The sequence below is a fragment of the Gymnogyps californianus genome, chromosome 5 (genome assembly GCF_018139145.2).
Source record: "Gymnogyps californianus isolate 813 chromosome 5, ASM1813914v2, whole genome shotgun sequence".
Taxonomy (NCBI): domain Eukaryota; kingdom Metazoa; phylum Chordata; class Aves; order Accipitriformes; family Cathartidae; genus Gymnogyps; species Gymnogyps californianus.
This window is the reverse complement of record NC_059475.1, coordinates 54,185,465-54,208,304: the sequence shown is the minus strand read 5'-3', so window position 1 is coordinate 54,208,304 and position 22,840 is coordinate 54,185,465. Positions and strand designations below refer to the sequence as shown.

At 38.3% G+C, this 22,840-nt stretch overlaps 1 protein-coding gene across 2 annotated transcripts in view; it reads left to right on the top strand.

The window, feature by feature from the left end:
- The first annotated feature begins 6,223 nt into the window (after positions 1-6,223).
- BTBD7 (BTB domain containing 7) overlaps positions 6,224-22,840 on the top strand; it is a 33,169-nt gene continuing 16,552 nt past the window's right edge. For both annotated transcript variants that reach the window (XM_050897819.1, XM_050897818.1), the window contains exons 1-2: positions 6,224-6,378; positions 11,583-12,662. In XM_050897819.1, coding sequence (XP_050753776.1) covers positions 6,297-6,378; positions 11,583-12,662 — 1,162 coding nt within the window. In that variant the 5' untranslated portion in view covers positions 6,224-6,296. The remainder of the gene's footprint in view (positions 6,379-11,582; positions 12,663-22,840) is intronic.

Here is a 22,840-nt window from a genome sequence, read left to right as displayed (position 1 = left end):
GTGAGTATGCCAGTACCTCTCGAGTGCCTTCTCCATGGAATAAGAGAAGGGTCAGGACAGGTAATGCTCAGTTCCTGTCAGCTCCTCTTCCTTGGAGAACACCCCCCCAGTAAGATAGTAAGAAAATGAGGTAGGTAGTAAGTGCACATCTGAACGAACAGTTGGAACTCCAACCACAAGCAACTTTCTCTTCATTTTTATAGTGCTTGTCCCTTTGGATGTTGCTGGCTGGTAATTCCAGTAGTGATACTGCGTAACAACCAGCATGACCAGGGCTGGCTTGGAAGACTCCCCAGTGGATGGGAGCTGTAGAACTGTTCTGCTGAACATGGGATTGTTTCTGAATTCCTTTTGTGATGTCTTAGGGCTCTGTATTGGTCACCAGACCACTGCTCTGCTGGAGGCAGGTTGAGGTTGTTAAGGCAAGCTGGTGGGATGTACCTTGGGGACAATGGCAGGAGTCTGGTCTCACAAGTTCTTTCTCTTTTAGTTATTTATCTACCTAATCTCTATGAAAATAGGTTTGTTCTTGCTAAAATTTAGTTGAAGTATTTCCTTACTGGGGTTATCACTTTTAAAAGTTTGATTTTTTTTTATTTTTTTTTATTTTTAATTTTTTCCCCCCAAGTGTACCAATTTACTGCTGGATGTTGTCATCTCATCTTGCATTACAGTTCCACTTCCTTGTTACTTGAAAGGAACTGTTGGGGCAAAATAGCATAACATTTTTGGTCTAGATAAAAGCTGAAGCAAATATGAATAAGGTATGCTTGCGATACTTGTGTTGTCACTTACTCATAGTAAATTTAAAATGTGTTAAGTAAAATGTAAAACCTGAAAAATCATGTTGGTACAAGTATGTGCATGTACTTGATATGATTTCCTACTTTGATCTTAGTATTATGCTATTTCATAATCCGATGGCAACCACTCCAGAAGAAATACAAAAAGTTCTTAAAATTTTAGAAGTGAAAAAGTCAAATGTTTTTGGTTGTAAAACATGTTGTAAAGCTCCCCACCTTGCCCTTTATATTAATTGGATCCCAGTGGACTACAGAAAATTTTATGAAACCTTTGTATTGAGTGATGACTATAAACAAAGTGTCACTGTTACCCAAAGTCCATTCTGTACACAGACTTTTTGTTAAATCAGAATTCCCAGTCTAGGAATTCCTGATTGTTAGCCCAGACACCTCAGATGCAAGTCGTCTTAGATTCTTAAGATTTTAGGTTCAGTGTGACAAGTATTGAGAAGACTGAGAAACTTATTTTAAGTACTGAAACTTTTAACTAGATTTGTGTTTACTTTAAATTTTATTCTGCTCTGAGTATCAGTAGAATCTGAAAGTCACTTCTGTGCTTTTTGTAGCATTTGGGATGGTAATTTTGGCTTCTAAAGCTTCCTGGTTTCATATAACACATTTCATATACCATTTCTGTGGTGCAGGCTTTTTTTAAACAAGCTTTGACATAGTTTAACTTTTTTCCTATGTACATGTATACATACATAACACACAACTGTGTGTACATCACTGCTCTCGACAAGAGATCCTGTTTCAGTAGGTCAGCAGATGTTGAATTTAGTTTCCTTTTGATAATGCTTACATGGATGCATATAAACTCTTAACAGAAAGGCAAGAAAAAGTTCACCTGATGGTAGTTTTTAAAACTAACGAAAAATTTCATGTCTGTATTCTGAGGCTAAAATTAGATTAAAAAAATTCTTCAGCTAAGCTGAAATAGGGAAGCTTTTGGTATGCAGGATAACTTCTGCAGGGAAAGATGAAATCTTTCTTGCCTTTTGCAGCTAAAGATCTAATAGTCTGGTTTGGAGTTATTTCTTCATTTTTATGTTCATCTCCTTCTACAGCTGTCTTTCACCATGGGAAACAACATTCTTGATTTGGCATTTTATGCGGTAACTGAGATGTATTTACATTTGTACTAGACTCAGCAGGTTACGTGCAAGACTGACTGCTGTGCAGGTAGGCTAGGTTTAGTGTAGAGGCTGAAGTGGACAGTAGCAAAACAAACAAACAAAAAAAAGCACCTAAATCTGTGAGTGGTTCAAGTACATGTTGCTGTCAAAAGATGCAATCCTGGCTCTAGCAGCTTGCTTCCATCTTCCACTTTCTTTTTCCACCTCTGCTGGCACAAGTATTCATGTGGTGCCATAACAAACTAATTGGGTAACTGATACTGTTTAAACTTTTTGTCTAGGTTGGTTTTAATGTGGGTCAATCTATCTGATTGATGGAATATTTGGGCCAGAAAAAACAACGTAGGGAAAGTGGGTATGAGAATGAAGAGAGAAAGGTAGGGCTTCCTCCAGGACAGAGTTCATCACTGCTGCCAGCTTAAATTGTTTGGGAAATACAACATGGGTTATACAATATTATCTTGTAAGATTTAGTGATGTAATAAAAAATATAAAGATTGTACTTTCAGTTGATACATGAGGTTAAGGACAGTACTGGGACTAAAACTGTGATCAGTCTTGAGCCATGGGGCGCAGTACACTGTTATAAACTGCAATGTGTTTGGATTCAAGATGCAAAATACTCTCAAGAAGTGAGCCAGCATACACGTGACCAGGCAGTGCATGGTTAAATTTGAAAGGAGGCACAGGAAGTTTTGGCATCTGTAAATGGCTGACCACAGTGCCTACTCTGCATTGAATTCCTCCTTCACTGAAACCTGGCATGTTTGGTTATAGTTATATAAATATATATATTATACATTTATATACGTGAATATATTTATGTATACAGCTTTGATATGACATTTTTTTACACTGTCCTGTATTAAGTTACATATTTTAAATTTAGTGAGTGAGTTCATTCTGCACGATACTCACTTGGGCTTAATGAGTAACAGTGTTCTTGTGGTAAGCCTCTGAATAAAATTATTTTGTATATCAGATATTTTAGGAATTTTTTATAGTGTTTACATTTTTCAGTTAATTTAAATCCTGTTGTTTTGCAAATTCAAGCATTGAATACTAATGGTATTGAACAGTTGCATATATTCCTTGATCACATTCCTTCCATCTTCTGGAGCATGCTTGTTGCCAAGTAGAAGGAGGTGGAAGGTATTAACTTCAAGCCTGAGACTTGGTTATGTATATTTAGTGCTTGCTAGCAAAAAAAAAAAAAAAAAAACCCCAAACTTTTTTTTTGTCTTTTACTTAGCTCCTGGGCTCTTTCCCGTGTCAGGAAGAACTGAAAAGTATTAGTAGACATCTAATAGACAAGTTATTACGCCACAGCTGAATGCTGAAGAGGAAAGTGGAATAGCAATGGCATTATTCCAGGACTCTGTCCAAATGAACCAAGTCCAATTTTAGCTGAGAAAAGGGAAGTTGTTGGGATATCTACTCAGGATGCTGGCCATTATTTGTGGGAGAGTTGGCATTCAAACTGAAAGGTGACTCTTACCTCCATAAAGCTTGTACTGAATGTAACTAATTCCATCTGGAAATGGATGGCACATTTAAGCAATATATTCTGTGTGGGTACACAAGTCACTTCGAGTGTCACTGTTTTAATGAAATTATTTTCTAAGTGTTTTTTTCTTAGATCAGTTGAGCTTTTCATGTATGGAGATCTGCATCTATATGGATTTGGTTATCTTAGAATAGCTAGCTTTTTTCTGCACAAGGAAGAAAATGAGTACGTGCATTGGCTAAGACTGAACTGATCCAACAGCTTGTGTTTGCTGAGGAGATTTATTGATGTTTGCTGGTGTGATGTAGCCCATTTTGTGTGTGCTCTGGTTCTGACTTCATCCTGAGCAGGCTCACTATTCACGTAGGAAGGTATTTTATTTTTCTGTTTCCTTATGTCAAGCAAGCTGAATCTGCGTAGAGACAAGTTCAAGAAAAGCATCAGGTTATATGCAATTGAGGAGACATTGCCACCTAGCTGGGGAGGGCAGATGTGGGAGCTCCTCCTTTCTGCATTTGCACACCTGTAGATTGGCTCAGGTTGGCTTGTATAATACCAGGAAAGCTGCTGTGTCGTTATGGTTGTCTCCTGCCTTAGCAGAATTCAGCTAGTGATCAGCAGGCTGCAGCTGTGTGAGGCTGTCCTGGTTTCGGCTGGGACAGAGTTAATTTTCTTCTTAGTAGCTGGTACAGTGCTGTGTTTTGGATTTAGTGTAAGAATAATGTTGATAACACGCTGATGTTTTAGTTGTTGCTAAGTAGCATTTATCCTAAGTCAAGGATTTTTCAGTTTCCCATGCTCTGCCAGCAAGCAGGTGTGCAAGAAGCTGGGAGGGAGCATGGCCAGGACAGCTGACCTGAACTAGCCAAAGGGATATTCCGTACCATGGAATGTAATGCCCAGTATATAAACAGGGGGGAGTTGGCCAGGAGGTGCGGATCGCTGCTCAGGCATCGGTCAGCGAGTGGTGAGCAATTGCATTGTGCAACTGGTCTTTTCTTGGGTGTTATTTCTTTTCTTTTTTGTTTATTCCTTTTCATTACAATTATTATATTATTATTCTTAGTTAGTAGTGTATTTTATTTTACTTTAGTTATTAAACTGTTTGTATCTCAACCCTCGAGTTTTACTTTTTTCCCTTCCTCCTCCCCACCCCACTGGGAGGGGGGAGGGGGAAGCAGCTGCATGGTGCTTAGTTGCTGACTGGGTTTAAACCACGACAGAGGCAGACCTGGGCTGTGTGCTGTCTAGAGCAGTGATTCTGCCTGTACGTCATGTCTAGTGTGAGGTGTTGTGGTTCCTTTTTGAAAACATCTGATGTCATAGACCACAAATGCCAAAAAGCCTGATTTTAGGAACCTTGTTCTAAGGCATCAGATGGTTGGAAATCATGCACTCTCTCATGCTTCCACAATGCTTCAGTCCCATGCCTGTGTCTCACCTTTTCATATACCCATGTCTATAAGCCAGGTTTCCAAACCCTTCTCTACCCTTCCTCCTCATGTAGCCAGCCCTCGAATCCTGGGGCACTTGTTCCCCCCCCACCCCTGTGCCTACAGCAATTTGCAGCCTTCTGCTTCCTGGCAAGTTTCTCACTTTCTGCTCCCCAGGATCTGCTTTGCATACTGCATTTGTGACTAAGAGGCCAGGTGTGCCTCTCCACTTAAAATCATATCTCGCCTCCCCGGTGTCACTCTTCTGAACTCCTCATGCCAGAAAGAAACAGATTATTAAAGCAAGGAGAAGAGACTGGAACAGTGCTGCAGCTTCCTTGAAACACATGCTCTTGCATGGCACTTACTTGTCTGATTTAACGTGCCAGAGGTGTACTGAGAAACGAGATAAAGTTGGGAGCATATAACAAATATAGGTACACCTGTGACAACATGGTAGAATTTAGCTACATGTTCACAATATTGAATGGAGTCTAAAAAATTCTTAGTATGGACTTTACCTTTGTATCACTCTTATCTGTGCATTTGTTTTGGATGGAGGCAGAGGTGTTCAGTTGACACTAAGCAGTTCTTCATTGTGGTAACTTTTCATTTTGCAGTATTACTATTTTAACACTGCTAATATAGGAATAAATTAGAATGTGCTTGTTGTATGTTTAGCAATGAATCCTTGTTCAAATTTCCTCAGAATTGACTTCCTAAAAAGTTTTCAAATGCCTAATAAAACAGTAGATGAATGCTTAAACTCCTTATTTTTACTATTATAAACCTACTTCTAGGTACTAGTCTAAACTTGAAAAGTAGGACTGAATGAGAACTGCGTAAATGGTATGAAATCAAAATGCAGCTGAAAGCAGTGATGATGATATAACCTCCAATGGGATTGGCTTATTCTGCTTTCTTGGTCAGTATAATTCAATTTGGGATTTTTATAACAATGTGTAAACACATCAGCATGTATGAAAAGTCTTTCTTGGTATAGTGAAAGGAGCATATCTAGTCTAGACCAACTCCTACGTGAAGATTTTTTAGCTAAAAGTTTGATAGCCATCCTGTTCCTTGTTGCAGTTTATCATACTGATTTGTGAATGGTTTGGAAAATTACAAATTATTTTGGGAAAAAAGTGTATTTTTGATCTTGGTTTAATCCTTCAAAGAGAAAGGTATCTTGGAAATGTTTGAGGTTTTAATTTATGAAAATACTGTGTGCTGGAGGCTGAATTTATTTTATCTGAATCACATAATACCTACTGAAAAAAAAGTAGTAACCTATTGCTGTTTTTGTTCTTCAGAAATGAAGGAACAGAATGCTGGACCTGGGATTGAAGATTTATAAAGGATTATGGGCTTATACATTGAAGAGCCAGCAGGCGGAATGCCTGAGTGACTGAAGAAAATGGGTGCTAATGCATCTAACTACCCTCACTCATGTTCCCCAAGGGTAGGGGGAAATTCACAGGCACAACAGACATTCATAGGTAACTCTTTTCAGTTATCTTGTCACTTACATAGATGATTTACTGGATTGTGTATGCACTAGATTTGATTTGCTTGCAGTAATGTTATGCAGAGCTTTTATTTTCTGAGTCACTAGTTTGAATCCATTCAAGCTCAATTGTGCATGAAATTAGGTACTGTCCAGTATCTGTTTGGCCTATGTATGCAATGAGTTGATCTGCCATTTGCTAGTAAACAGATGCCAGGTTATTTAAATAAAGTGGATTTTTTTTTTTATAATTAAACCATGCATGCTAGTTTTCCCAGTTCAAGAGCAGTTGCTATCTGTTAATACTATCTACCATTTTCTACTCTTCTTCCTCAGATTTTCTGTGAAACTGTGTTAGAGCATATAAAACTCTTGATTATCAGTATTCATTGTAGTATTGGCACTGTGTCTAGTATGACTGAATTACTTCCTTATTCCTAGAAGGGGTATCTCGGATAATAAGCCTGTTAAAGTAACAAGCAGTCATGAAGACAACTTTTTCTCCTGTCCGTTTCCTGTTCCTGTAAATGAGGAATGGGGATACTTATTGTCCTAACAGTACTATTTACAAGCAAGGACCTTGCTTACCTGGAAACATGAGCTGAAGTGCTCTTACGAAATTATTTTTTTATCCCAATCATAACTGGGGCAGGTACTATGTTTATGTGCTTTTCAGTCTAGTGCAAAAAGACCTCAGTGTAGATCTAAGTACTGTCATACTATAAATAGTAAATATTTATGTGATGAATCTAGAAGAAGACAGTTTTTGAGAAGATAAATCTTCCTTAAAAAACCGAACCCTGACAGCTTGAAGAATGATCTTAGCAGTAAATAACATAAATACTTCATAAACACTTTTCTTCTTTATGTCTTGGCTCGCAACACTGAGTAAGTAGTTATTGATATTCAGTGTTACTTCTTTTCTTAATCACCACTGAAAGCACAGTGATATCCTTAGCAGAAGAAAATGACTTGCTTTGTAATTTTTCTCTTTTGTCTCAGCTTTTGTGACACTCCTGACTTTTGGAGATCTGAGTAGAGGACAGCCTACAAACTGTTACGTGTAAAGACCTGTGCTCTGGGCTAAAAATTCTGTGTGCTGTCGTAGCATGTCAAGGAAGAACTTTTAGTACTAACGTGTTGGATATCCATGCTGTAAAGTCCCCCTTAAGGCTTTATGTATTTTCAGTGTATCATAACTAATAGTAGTAAAAGATTTGCCCCAGTTTATATATGTACTTTCTAAAATCACAGCCAAAATGGTTTTTATTACATGTCTTGGTGGTTTTTTTTTAATCTGCCTTTGTTGAATGAAGAGAAACCCTTACAGACCTGAAAACAGGCAGATCTGCATGCTGAAACACCTTTTAAGCAGATTTGAAGAGGGGAGAGTTCCAAAGGCTTCATTAAATTCCCCAGAAACTTTCTACTTGGTATGTGGAAGGTTTTGTTGATGCTCTTCATTATTAAATTCAAAATAGAAACCCATTATGTAGTATGTCACAATAAATTTACTGGTCCCCATTACCTATTGAAAATTGTGGTTGAAACTTTATTGACGAAGGTCTAAAAATGTGTGGCTGTCTCATCTTAGGCAAGGCAAATGAGTGTTCTGGTTAAAATTCTTGCTGAAGTCTTCTGATATTGTGGTGGCACTTACATGAGTGTGCAAGTAGAGTATGTGTGCTATCTACATCACAGGTGTACACCTCTTCTTCCCACTTTGTGGAGTTTGACTCTTTCTCATCTTGATTCTTGTATGGATGATTGGTTTGTGTAGCTGTCTCAGTAGAAAATAGATGTATCCTAAAATCAATAGCTGCGGTTTTCATCACTTGTCAGAATAATGATGTTTTAATGTTAAATCAACTTTTACAGATTTTTTTTTTAATGTTACAGATTTTTTTTTTAAATGTAGAAGGCATTAGATCTATTTACTGCCCCAAAGTAGAACTGGCAGTATGGGGACTAGAGTTATAATAGCTGCATAATATGTATTAGTTGCCTAATTCCTGGAAACTGGATTCGGGCCTCTGGGTTTGTTTTAGACATGCTGCTTTACCATTAAAGCGCTGCACCATGTTACATTGTAAATGTAGGATGAATATCAGAAGCTGAGAACTGATCTGGCAAAGCACAGTAGTTTCATAGGATGAGCTCCCATTATTAGTTGACTTAATGCTGAATTTGCTTACAGTTTATGAAGAGGAGACAAATCAGTAAAAATAATGCAATGCTTTTACTGTAAAAAATACTTTTGTTTTAGCAAAGGCTTAACTAGTCATCTCTCTGCTGTTTTGTCTACAGCATTCAGGAGGAGGATTTCACACCATTTTCTAGGGTGGTACATCTGTTCAAAATAAATAGAGCTCTATAATTAGATTTTAAAATGTGTAGGCATGCAGAGGATTAGACAGATCCCATTATTCATTGTCAAATGCCCAAGTAGTTTCTCTTGGCAGTCATCTGTTTCTTGTAAATATTTATCTGTTCAAAGCTAGATACTGTCTAGGGGCATGAAGTAGCTATTGCTTTTTAACAGCATTTAATATATCGGTGCCTTTTAGTGTAGAAGTGGGGAATAAATTTCTGTTTCCTACTTCTGATGCTCTTGCCTTATGAAGGAATACAGGCAGGTCAAAAGGGGGCTCTTCAAAATTCTTTCTTTGAGGGATAGGGAGCCACCAGCTGTTGTGAACCCAGAGAGGCTCTGCTGGTGCATCTGGTGCTTCTGCCTCTGGCAAAGAGCAGTTGTGTGGTGGCACTTTTATAGCAGTGTATTATCTGTTTGTAAGGGTTAATAGCACTGCTTGCAGTACTTCTGAAGTTAAATCTTCTAAGTAGCTCAGGGTACACAAAGGTTTGAATGGTGTTTTAGTATCTTGTGGTGATTCATGTGCAAGTAATACCTCACGGCAGCCTTCAGGGAAGAAAGAAATTGAGTCTTGTGGTGTCCTAGTTTTTCTTTAGCAGAATGTAAGAGAATATTCTGCGTACTCAAATTTGCCATTAGAATCCAAAATACTTGAAATAGAAATGAGCTGGCATGTTCTGTTGGAGCAGAAACTATCATTATGGAGTGACCAAAGTGTAGTTATACTTTTATTGTGAAATGTAATCGATACTCTTTAAATGGAGCAGAAATTCTAGGCTTGTCTCTATCAGCAGGAAACTGAATCTCTACTTTTCTATTGTAATACCTAGTATAGCATGTGGAAGGAATTTTTATGGTGGATTTTGCAGGACAACCTCTTGTTGAAGTTGTCTTGTATTACTGCTGTTCTCTTCATTTAAATTGATGGTTTTTTAATGTCTTGAAATTTCAATATGATGATTAACACGTTGCCTGATCAAGCAAAATTTAATGTAGCATGGATAAAATGGTTAGAAGTCCTTCCTCAAAGAAAGCAAAGTTCCTTCCCAAAGTTTTCACTAATAGGTGAATTGTAAAACCATTGTGTTGCATGATTTGGGGGAGTTTTGATTAGCTTGGCATAAAAGCCAGCATATAAGGTTACCTAGAATTATTGAGGCTTAAATAATAAAACAATTTACAGAAACCTTAGTTTGCTGCAGTTGCTGTGCTCTCAAATACAACTTTGAATTGCTCCTGTGTCTTTCAAAGTTCAAGAAATACTTGTCTGAAATAACATGGTAACTAAAAGCACTGTGTTTTGACAGACTGGCTGATAACATCACTGTCAAAATAGCATAGCAAAATAGCATCACATCAAATGTACTTGGAACAAGTGGAACCGTGAGAGAGCAATGATAGAACAAGTTATAAAAGGCCTCAAAAACTTGGGTGGTTGAATGTGCTTTGAACTTAAAGATCCAAAAAAGGCAACAAGTAGTGAAGCTACACAAGTGTACTAACGGAAACATGTTAACTATTCCCAACAGAAAATGGACAAATACTGTTTCAGATGAACCTGTGATTGTTATTAATCTGTATACCACTTGCAAATGTTTTCTTCTGGTTTCTTCTTTTGTTTTGAAGTAGTAGTTGGGTTTGTGTACATCCCCCCCGGTTGTGTCTGAGGTTTTTCACCATCTGGCTTAGAGTGAAAATTCTGTAAATAAAGTTAAATTAGAAAGTAACCCTTTAATGTGACAGTTATGCTTCTGTTTATAGTTTTTAACTACTCTTCTACTAAAACATTACTGCAATTTTCCATTACTCCTAGAAATGCAGATTCTAATTCCTCGTTTTCTTACTAAATTGCTATCAGTGTTACTGTATATGCAGTTAGGCTCAAACTGACAGTCAGCAAAGGTTCATTTAGCAGAACAGGTCAGGTATGTGACAGATAATGTTGAGGGGAATTGATTTTTCATTTCACAACATGTTTGGTTAATAACATAACTTCCCTATAAATGATTTTTGAGGGGAAAAATAATTGTATGTATACTTTAATTGCATAATGCTCTGTTCAAAGGACATCTTTAATAATACAGTAAAACTTACATTCTCCGTATTCTTTTAAATGGGATGTATGCACAAATTAGCATCTATAGTTCTGTGGAAAGGAACCCATTTTATGTGTTTGACTTTTGGCATTACTTGATTATCATATGACAGGTTTTTTACTTTCTTGTTAAATTTGCATTGAAAATTAATTCATTGTCCTCAATTTCCCTGAATGTTTTGATATACTGTGTTCTCTTTTTTTCCTTTTTTCTTGTGACTGTGATAACTATCTGATGCCAGGTATGCTTTTCTTGTTGAAATGACGCTTAATGCTAGAGGAACGGAATTTGAAAAACACTTTGAAGGGGGAGGGGGGAAGTGCTACTGTTTCACTGAGGTCATACAAGTTTTTAAAAAGACTGTGTTTTTCACTTCCTATAGTTAATACAATGACACTTGTAACATTATGACCGTGGTGTTCGCTTCCTGCTTAGGTAAGTGTGCCATGTGGTACAGAGCTACATCAACTGGCACTGCTTGGTTCTTAAAATTGAGTACATTTAAAAACAAAAAAAGTATAAACTTTGTAGATGCAAAAAAAAATTATTTTTGTTCTTAATGGCCAGAAAAGGCTTCAGTCAGGTTTCCAACTTGTTGAATTATCTGATCTGAGGAGAAGGAAAAACTGTGTAACTTGCGGAGACATTGATGGACTGCTTAGGTGTTATGGACTGTCCTTTTAAATTTAAAGAATAAATGTGTTCAATTTTCCTTTTTGCCTCCAGGGACATCATCCTTCTCTCATCAAGGTTATGGCTGTGAATCAAAGCTGTATAGCCTTGACCATGGCCATGAGAAACCTCAAGACAAGAAAAAGAAAACCTCTGGCCTTGCCACCCTCAAAAAGAAATTCATTAAGCGTCGGAAATCTAGCCGATCTGCTGATCATGCCAAGCAGATGCGTGAACTCCTCTCAGGCTGGGATGTCAGAGATGTTAATGCATTAGTAGAAGAATACGAAGGGACGTCAGCCTTAAAGGAACTTTATCTACAAGCTAATTTGGCAAGACCAGAAGCCAGGACGCTACAAAAAGACATGGCTGAACTTTATCAGTACAAATATTGTACCGATGTAGACTTAATATTTCAAGAAACTTGTTTTCCTGTGCATCGTGCGATATTGGCGGCAAGATGTCCATTTTTTAAGACGCTGCTTTCTTCCTCACCGGAGTATGGGGCAGAAATAATAATGGATATTAACACAGCTGGCATAGATATGCCTATGTTTTCTGCTTTGTTACACTACCTTTATACAGGCGAGTTTGGAATGGAGGATTCAAGATTCCAAAATGTCGATATCCTTGTGCAGCTTAGTGAAGAATTTGGAACACCAAATTCCTTAGATGTTGATATGCGCGCACTGTTTGATTACATGTGCTACTACGATGTGGTTCTTAGCTTTTCATCCAACTCTGACTTAGTTGAAACTTTTGGTGGAAGTCAGAACTGTCTAGATGAAGAGCTCAGAGCTCACAAAGCTATTATTTCATCACGATCTCCATTTTTTCGTCACTTGCTGCAGAGGAGGATACGAACTGGTGAAGAAATCACAGACCGAACTCTACGAACTCCAACTAGAATTATATTGGATGAATCTATCATACCAAAAAAATATGCTAAGGTCATTTTGAACTGTATGTATACAGATGTGGTGGACCTCTCGGTTTTGCACTCCAGTCCTTCAGTGGGCAGTTTAAGTGAAGTTCAGGCTCTTGTAGCAGGAAAACTGAACATGACTAGGGCTGAAGAAGCTATGGAGCTTTATCACATAGCACTGTTCTTGGAGTTTAACATGCTTGCACAAGGTATGTAATACTGTCCTTGCTGTAGAATATATGACCTTATTAGAACAATTTTTTAGCTATTTTGCAGTGTAAGTATGCCTATTGAGTCTTACTATCAGTGGCTGACAGTTCCTTTAAGAAAAGGAATTTATTTTCCATCTGTAAGTTGTAGATAATGCGTCTGTGTTTTCTAGGGACGGAAGAAATGCCATGTGAGAGCTTTTAACTGTATTGCACCTCATTATTGAAGCATGCTATTTATGTCAAATGTATAACTGGTCTTGATATTTCTGATCTTTATCTACTTTCATCTATAATCCATTTTGTGGGTGTAAACGACAGAAGGAGGATACAAGAGATCCTTGTTGAGAGGAGGAAATATTTAGACTTGTTATGAAATGCCCCTATATGTTAACAAGGCTGTAAGCTTGAAGGATTATTTCTGTAGTTTGTCAAAGGGGGTACACCAAGCCTGCAGTCTTGCTGTTGGAAGGTAAGTTTAAATGGCTTAATTGCACTAGTCCTAGGTCTTTAGTATCTATTTCTTGATGTACAGAACTGAAGGCAGGGGCAGTCAGTATTTTCAGACTTAAAGTTTAGAAAGTTTCACTTCTGTCCATTATTCTTAAAGACCACTTAAATCTTGATAACAAACTTCCTGCAAATGGAGGCTGGCCAGGGTTATTGCAGTCTCTGGCGAGGTGTCGGAGCACTTACTGGTGAACTAATAATACCTCTTGTGGTGGCAGGAGCTTTGCTTGCTGTTTCATCTGTTGGTGTTTGAACTACTTAGTGGCCGTATTATACATAATGAGGTATGGCAATTGCTTCAGGCCTTGCTGGTGGGGGATGAGAATTTTACTTTTGAGCTGAGAAATGGATAATGGAATTCACTGAGATATCAACAATGTGATTTGTTTAAGCTAGTTTAATTTGTTTAAGAAAATAACTTTTTACAGTAGATCTGTACACTCGTAACTTCTAGCTATCAAATGAAATTTGACAAGATTGAAATCTTTATAATATAAACTACCAAGTAGACTTCAGTAAAATAGGAAACTTCGTAAGGAATGGGCAGGAAAAAGCAGGTATAAGCACGGCAGGAAGAGATCGTACTTATAATGGGTTCTCCTAATAGTTATATCAAACTGTGGGTGATAAAGATATGGGAAACTAGTTAGAACTATTTTGTCTTCTGTAGAGGTTAGTATTAGGAAACTGATTTTCAGATGATGCTGAAAGTTGAAATAATCCTGCTGCAATATAACTGGCAGAAAACAAAGGAGATGAGTTTTCTGAGATATGCCGCTGCAGGAATGTGAATGAGGTGTGCTTAGGCTCAGAATCATCGAATCGTAGAGCAGCCCAGGTTGGAAGGGGCCTCGAAAGATCATCTGGTCCAACCTTTCATGGGGAAGGGAGCCCAGATGAGATTATCTAGCACCCTGTCCAATCACATCTTGAAAACCTCCTGTGATGGGGAGTATACCATGTCCCTGGGGAGGTTGTTCCAGTGAATAATTGTTCTCACTGTAAAAAAGGTCTTGTATCAAGATGTCTCCCGGTGCAACGTGTATCTGTTGCCCCTTGTTCTTTCCATGTGGCTCCTTGTGAAGAGAGAGTCTCTGTCCTCTTTGTAGCTGCCCTTTAGGTACTGGAAGACTGTGATGAGGTTCCCCCAAGCCTTCTCTTCTCCAGTGAGAAAAGAGTTAACTCCTTCAGTCTTTCCTCATAGGCTGGGTTCTCCAGCCCTTTGATCATCTTCGTGGCACTCCTTTGGACCCTCTCTGGTCTGTCTGCATCTTTCTTATTTTTGTTGTTGTTCCCCTCTAAGCACGCCTAGAAACTTAATGTTGAATGGAGTGCATAAGTGGCAAAAAGTTTTACTGTAGTTGAACTACAGTGTTAAATTCATTCCTGTATAATATTCACAAGTTAATAGTACTTGAACAGGACAACTCAGTAGATCAGCTGAAAGCAAGAAAGGAAAATGGGTTGAAATTAAAAAGGTGATATAAGTATACAGTTTCTTAGTTTTGGTGCATGCACATATACAAGTGCTAAAAGGGTTTAGTGTGCTCAGGGAATACTAATGAGGGAATTAAACTGTGAATGAAGCCCTCAGTAAGACACTGAATAATTATGCACTGTTTCATAAATGAACAGGGTGTAATTCTTCCCCTCAAATTGGAAACCTAGACTGGAACAACTGTGATCTGGAGGTGCTCTAATGAAGCAGTGTAAGTTATATCAAAGCAGATAAGCAATGATAGATAAAGGACTTCAAAGAGAAACTTAGGCAGACTTATAGGAAAATGACTTTTATTTTTTAGGTGTTATTAAATGCTGAAAAACAGAACCGATGTTTTATTTGATGCTGAGTTTCATTATTTCTGCTCGCTTTAAGTTGAGCGTGCTTGGATCAGCATATCCTAAATGAGCACTCTTCAGTAATACAGTACAGACTGGTGCTGCTTTGGAATATATATATTCTATGAGTCAGTGGTAACAAGATTTTAACTTTTCCCTGGAGGTTTTCCCCCAACACTACCTCTAGGAGAGAAAAAAGAAAGGCAGCAGCAGGAGCCACACTGGGCTTGCAGCAACTTGGCAGCATGCTCAAGTGGCTGGAACCAGTGAATGCAGCAGTGTGGGCTTGATCTTTCTGGCCCTCTGGATGAACCAGAGCTGTAGTGTTTTGGGGGTGGTCATTGGGAGGAGGTAGAGGGATGCAGTGGCCTTCAGAGGTCTTGTTCTTTCCCGGGTACATCTGTGTCTGACCACAAAAGTGGTGAGGTATAATCAAAATTAAAAGGAAGCTTATTTGATCAGGGAACACTATATGCCTGCACTTGACTAACAGATCACTTAACAAAGTACACACTTTAGTAGCGACCACCATTCTTGTTTTGGCACTTAACCGTGGCACCTTATAATCCCTTATTGTAATACTTAACGTGAGGTAGATGAGGGATCTTCGTTTCGGTAGTGTCCCTCTCATTCCCTGATTTCATAGCTAGCATACTTCTGTGCTGGAAGCTGTCACTGAAACATCTGACTTCTAGATGTTATGCAGAGCAATGCTAGAAGAGACAGCATTGTGTAGGTGTTGGAGACCACTGAGCAGGCAGTTCTCATGAAACCTCTTAGCTTGGTCCTCTGACAGCACTTTTCTCCTCTGTGCTGCAGGTGTCCAGTTTTGCCCAAGTTCTGACCGATCCCGTCAATTGGCTCTCACAGTAGCTAGTGAATGTCTTAAGTTTCTTCTCTAGGTTTCCACACTCCTGGCTCAAGTTTTTTGATTCAGTTCACTCATGCTAGGCGACTGCAAACTCACTAAAGCTTGTCTCCCTGGTTTCCTGGAAAATATTTTGGGCTCATTATATGTAAGTCTGGATACTCTTTCCAACTCATTTTGCTCACTTTTACTCAGTTTTGACTGGGTATTTGTAACTGAGTGTCAAGTGAAGTTGATGTATTTTAAAGCTTCTGATCAACTTTTTATTTTCAACAGATTTTAGTTTGATTTGTCTTCAGGGATCTTTCTAAGTATCCAGATGTTGTAATCTTTCTTCCATTTCAGCAGATTATTCAGCTTTGACTCTTTCCATGGAAATCTTCCCGTTTCTAACACAGTGATACTCCTTTTTCTGACTGTTGTATTTTAGTAGATGGTTTCCCTATGATGAAGTCAGTGATAGTATGGGTATGTGCTATGAATCTTCACTGTCCAAGTAAAGCAAGACTACTTTTAGAATTTGCTCTGCCTTCAACTTGATTTGTTTCAGCTAATGATTGTCACTTATCTTCCAAGAGAAACTGAATTGGATCTTTGAATGAACTAATTTGAATAAATGAACTAATCAGCAAGCATATCTCATCTATAGAACTGGCCATACTGAAACCGATTTGTACCTAATAGGACTGAGACTGCTATTAGGGGTGCTGCAGTATTTGTTAACTGTCAAAAAGTGAAGCTCTTCACTGCTGTCACAGAGGCTGTGAGGATTAGAGCCCTTTCCAGGAGGTTCAGCACATCCCTTAGTGGAATGTTTCTGTGCTCTGCCTGCTTATTTCTGCACTCTGCTCCTGCTTTTGTGTCTTCATGCTACCCTCTGTCAACAGTACTGGTGCGATCATTTTAACACATTGACTCACAAAGATCAGGTTTAAAATCTCTCATCCCTTCTTCTTTAGCACAGTTACTAAAACCAGATGAGTTCCATAGTCCTGTTCATTATGCGTTGTTAAAGTAATCCCCCCCCACTTCCAGTCTTACTGCGCTGCCACATCCACTGCTGTTGCAGAGAAGTTTGACTTCAGGTATCTTAATTTTATTAGATAGCTGTATTAAATATATGAATCCTCTTCTGCATCTTGGCCCTGTTACCATCATGAATAGTCTCACTGAGGTGGTGGTACAGTATGTTTTTCTGTTATACGTTTTTGGATACTGGGACCCTATGGAATAGTTTTGCCTGGGAATATTTTCTTGCCTGCTGATTCCAAAAAGTTTTCTAGAGTAAAACTGACAAAAAATAACTTCATTTCAGACTTTTTGCTTTCCTTTTATTTTGAGGTGTTGACTTTACCCTTGACAAGAATAAGAACTAAGAAACTTTATTTTAAAGCCATATTCAGTAGCGCAGCCTTTGATCTAGAGGCGGTATCACCTGACATCAAAAGTACGCTTGATCTCAGCAGGACTGAAATACTGAAATGCCAGGAAGCTCACAGTAGCAGTATTAAATACACACAAGTGTATTGTGGGAAGACTAGAGCAAGTATGTCAGTTATATATCAGTGCAGTAGGAATGCTCAAAGGAACTATTCTGGCACTTATAACTTTAAAACAAATTGGGTATGACTAAGTAAATATTAAGATAAGTCTGACCTATTATCTCCCTACAGTGATTCACTTGTACTTGAGCCTGAAATTATTGCTTAGGTTTTATATTATGAAGACTGGAGAAAGCAGGAAGTGGAAAGGATCTTCCTTAGAGCAGTTGCATTCCAGGGTTATGTGCAAGGATAAAGAATTTGACTGAGTTGTGCAACTGGGCACATAAAATTTGTTTGCAATGTCATAATTTGCAGAGAAACGGATCTCATCACTGTTTTCAGGTTTTTCTTTCAACCACCTGTGTTCTAGGAAGTATACAGCTTAAATACTGAACAGAGATGGCTGGCAGCAGTCCCTCTAAACATCAGCTCTTCCTCTGTCAGCCCTTCCTTGTTCCCATGTTAAGTTCTTCCCTCTGGCTTGTTATGGTTGAGTTGGCAGCTTTTTGTTTCTGACCCATGATTGTTTTCTGTTTAAGCTGGATCAGCTACACTGCCTGCCGCTGCTGCTGAATGTGCTTCTTAAGGAATGCTGAAGTCCAGTCAAGGGCCATTATCAACTGATGGCTGCAAGAAGCCAAAGATGTAGATGCAGATTTCAGGCTTCCTAAATTCATGCATTTTGCATGTAGCAGGAGCAGAAGAGTAAATTCATTTTCATTGTTTCGGAGAGGAAACATTAAAGAGCTTTTGCTACAAATGTTGAATGCTTTAAACATGTAAAAATTACCTTACACTTCTGGCTAAACGTACAAATTCGAAAATCCAGCTGCTAATTTCTTAGAACGTTTAACAGCTTTATAACTGCCATATCATAAATGAAAATATTTTTTAAATAACGCAAGTTGCATTGTTTTCATCTGCTCCCTAATTTAATATTTCAAATGGCTGGATAGTATGCTGTACTGGATTTGACATAACTTTAGAGTTTTCACTGTGGAAGGATGGTTAGCATAACACAAAATGCTGCCTGATCTAACCTTCAGATCATATTTTATTTTTGCTTTAACAGTTAATCTGAAGTGCTATAAAGTCATCAGCTGTGTATTTGAATAAAGGAAAAAGTAATACTATATACTTTAACAGTGCCAAAACAGATGTACTTTGAATTCAGCCTTTCAAGGATGGGAGTACATGAATGTTTTAAGTTTTTGTGCTTAGAAAAATCAGCAGAGGGATTAAAAATAGCTCAAAAGAGGTACTGAACTTAGCAATAGACTTCAACAGTGTTTGACCACTAATGCCCACTGAGCCCTTCTTTATCTCTAGTGCTACTTAGGTCTTGTTTTCTTTTCTGCAAAACATTCATGTAGTTCTGCACCTTCACGTAACCAAAACTTGTGTGCTTCAGAGTTGTAACATACGGAAAATAATGCACCTGCAAGGTACAGGCTTGGCATCAGTTAATACTTAACTTAATCTCCTTTTAAAGATTTTTTTTTTAAAAAACAATTTGGGGAGGAGAAGGAAAAGAAAAGCACTAAAACTTCAAGAAGCTAGATACCTGTAGCATTCCTTTAAGACAGAGAATATGGTGTTGCCAGGAGGCAATAAATGTTAATAAACGGGGAAAGTCAGCCTGCATCCAGAGGATGGATGTTGAACAAGATCCTGTGTTCACAATACAGTTATAGGAAAGTAGACGTTGTTGCAGTTGCTACTTATGTGATAACCAGTTAAAAAGGCGTAGTTTCCTGTTTGTAGTATGTAAGTCTTCTGACTTGCTCTTACTGTTTTTGTAACTGATGTTTTGCCTACCGCCGTGGAGAACCTAAATTCTGATTGCCGTCTCAAGTTGTATGAGATCACTTGAATCTGACACAGATTGTTTGGCTGTCAAAAGTGGTACTGCCATCCTGTCTTTTGCGTTAGTCTCTTGTTTCTGTTCTCTGTGCTGGCAGTAGGGTTTGTGCTATTGGGGATCTAATGTTGCTGGAAGCAGGATTGACAGAAATTAGTTGACTAGTTCATTGAGTGGCCACCCAAGCACCAGTGTGACAGAAGAGCAGGAGATGTGGAGTGTAAGATCACAATCTGGTTTAATACCACTATACAAGGGGGTTAGCTTCCATGACTGCTCCCATGGCCTGTGAGTGTGGGCTGCCTTCTAAAGAGTCCTTAGCAAGTACAGGACACATTTGTAGCTTTGGGTCTGTAAGATGTGGGAAAGAGGCTGAACAAATGTTGTCTTCCTCTTTTCCTTTCTCTTCCTGTCAGAAGCTTGGTTAGAGCAGCAAGGGTGCTCATGGATGGGTAAGACAAGCGTCTCTGGAACTTCCAAACATGTTGCAGTCCAGACTAGCTACAGGTCATGCCTCTCAACTGTTCTCTACATGCCAGCAGATTCAAAAAGTATGGTTCCTGATTGCCAGCATGGTCTCTCCCAATGCGACAAACTTAAGAAAACATTGAATAGCTTCTAGACTCCAGTTCAGTGTCAAGATGAATTCTTACTACTTTTTTTTTTCTTGGCTCCACTGGTTTGTATAAGTTTAGGGGAAATGTCTCCACCACAGAATGAGTTAAAGCAAGCTAACAATTTTGTAGTAAAAACTTCACTTAATTCCACTTTTGCTAACTGTTGAAGGCACTTAATTTGTCTTTAGTAGGTCTGTCAACTGTCTTGATAAGATCCCAAGCCACTACCTAGCATACTAAACATGGGCTCAAGCTGTTTCTGTTTGGAAGGGCTGTGGAATTGGATTTGAGAGAGAACTGGGGAAGCAGAAAGGACTTGTTTGTAGGCAGGACCTATTGGTATCCAGCAAAAGGAGTGCATGGAATAGCCTCGTTTGTCCAAAATGTGATAGTCATCTTTCATTTCTTTAAACTCCAAGTCGAATCTCTGAAAGATACTAATGGTCACAGAAGCTTGTGGTACAGCACTTTGGGACACTGCAAAGGGATCTTGGAAAGGCTGTTGCTGCCTGAATATTATAAAATAGTACTCATAAGAGAAAAATGCTCTATTCCATTGTGAAGAACAATATTGTGGCCATTAGATGACTGCTTTTTTTGCCAAGTGGCTGACTGTTAAAGCAAAAAAACCTTCTGCCAAAGAAGAAAAGAAATTGCATTCCTTCCATAGCTAGAATTGGGTTACCCCAATTTATTTAGATGTTCAGAAAACACTTTAATTATTACTTCATGCTTACTTCGGAAGAAATACTTTTAATAATCCTGCAGTTCTGACACATTGCTAAAGTTACTTGGGAAAAGGACTGTTTCATTTGCTAGGCATCCTAAATGAGCTTTTCACCTGATGATGACGTATTATTGGTAGTTGTGCAATAATTGGACTTGACAGAAGAATTGAGACTGAGCTGATGCTCTGTTTCTATAAATCAGTGTTGCTTAGATCTTTGGAACTGCATTTCTTACGGAAATGTAGTTTTCTGTCTTTGCAGGGGGCAGGTATCCTTATTGTTTCAAAAATAAATGTCAGATGAAATACTATGAATGGCATTCACTTTGAGATAAGTCTCTTTGCTCTTACAGTTTGAGTTTCCTCATGACTGATTTCAGTGAGTGGGTTTACATACTGCCTTTGAAATGGAGCAGTCCTTAACATGTAATCTTTCGACTTCAGGGGGATGTAATCATCTGCTGAAGTCAGCTTGCATGCAAACAGAATAATTGCATGCAAAAAGTTGTTAGGATTTAGTAGGGCAAGGCTTAGTGCAACACAACAGATGACCCTAAAGAATTGTTTCAAACAACTGTGTTTCTTATTCAGGGAAGCAAACTCCTCTTAAGTGTTACTGCGACTAGCCATGGTTAGCTTTCATTCGCCGTGCCAGGTTTGCTGCTAACTTAACATTTTCCTTTTTTGAGCCCCAAAAGGGAAGATAAGAGGGACTCGCATGACAAAGTTAAATACAATGTCAGCCATTAACTATGTAAGGAAAATTGTAAGTAAAAATGGATCCTGAAGTGGAAAGCTTCAGATTTTATTTACTAATATTTCTGACATGCTGAAGTATTTTGAGCTTTTTTTAAGGTAGGTTTGTTTGTGCTTTTTTTTAAACACTTTTTGTTTTTTCAGATTCCTGATCAGAATTTTTTAAGACTTCAGAGTGAGGTTTATCCTTCAGGCTTCTAGGGAATTCCCTCATCTAGAGGGGGCAGTTTCTCTAACCTGTACCAAAACCCAAGGAGTGTATTTCAGAGCAGTTCTCATCCTCTGCTCTCATCTGTACCAGTGATGACTGGGCTGATGTTCCAAGTGCCTCCAACCAATCTTTGCATGTTCACTGCTCACTTTAGGCTAGTCCTCACCATGCAGGTTAGAGGTCCATATCTATAGTAAGGCATCTGTTCTTATTTGTAGTAGTGATAATAATATGTAACATAATGGTAATAGGTAGCTCTGAGAAGTGCCGTATTACTTCAGCAATGGTAAAGGACAAAGCAGGTGTGTTGAAACATAACTAAACACTTACCCCTTTGTCAAAAGCAAATGGAGAGTCTAACTTGGGATGAATAGCGTAACGCTGCCTTTAATGCATCATTCAGAAACGTGTATGCTTTTGCTAGCCCTTCTGTCAGTGGCTGCATTGAGACACGGTCTTCCTTTTCTCAGGTGAATCAGGCATGTGAAAAGCAAATCATCCAAATGCTTGTTGAGGAAAGATTGTTTTAAGTATGAACTGGTGTAAAATTTATTGCTGTTGGGGGGATAGGCATTATTCTCATAAATTCCTTTAGAAAATAGATTAAAAATTGTCCAAAACCATGTATACATTCAGACATATTTCTGGAATTTGCTGCAAACATTCTCATTTAGCATTGACTGTATTTATTATATTAACTGTATTTTTTTTATACTTAAGTTTAGAAAATTTTAATGGCGGAATATTGTTCTCATAGTTAACATGCTGGCTTTCTTATGGTATTAAGTAGAAATACATGTGTTTAATAGGACAGGGAAATTTATAACCTGCCTCATGTTTAAACTGTTGCTTCCTAGTACCACCTTCTTTACTGTTTAAGTTTCCCTTTTCAGTGACTTTGCTCCTAAGTAGTTCCTTTGACAGATACCCTTCTACGTGAAGTAGCATGTTCACTTGTTACTACTTACTCCTTAATAACTTATCCTTCACATTATTAGTTGCAATGGAAATGGAGGCAGTGCTTATACTCTGTATGCTGACCTATGTAGAAAAGTAAGATTTTCTTTTAATTCTATTAATTGCTGCTACTGTGTCTTAGACGTATGCAACCAGTTCAAAAATATGTAGCATCAAGAGAGCCTCTTTCATCTTTGTCTTGGCAAATGTTAAGATTACTGTGCTAAACACTTTCTTACTCAGCTTAGTCCAAGAGCTCAGTAATGAGATACAGTTCTCTAAACAACT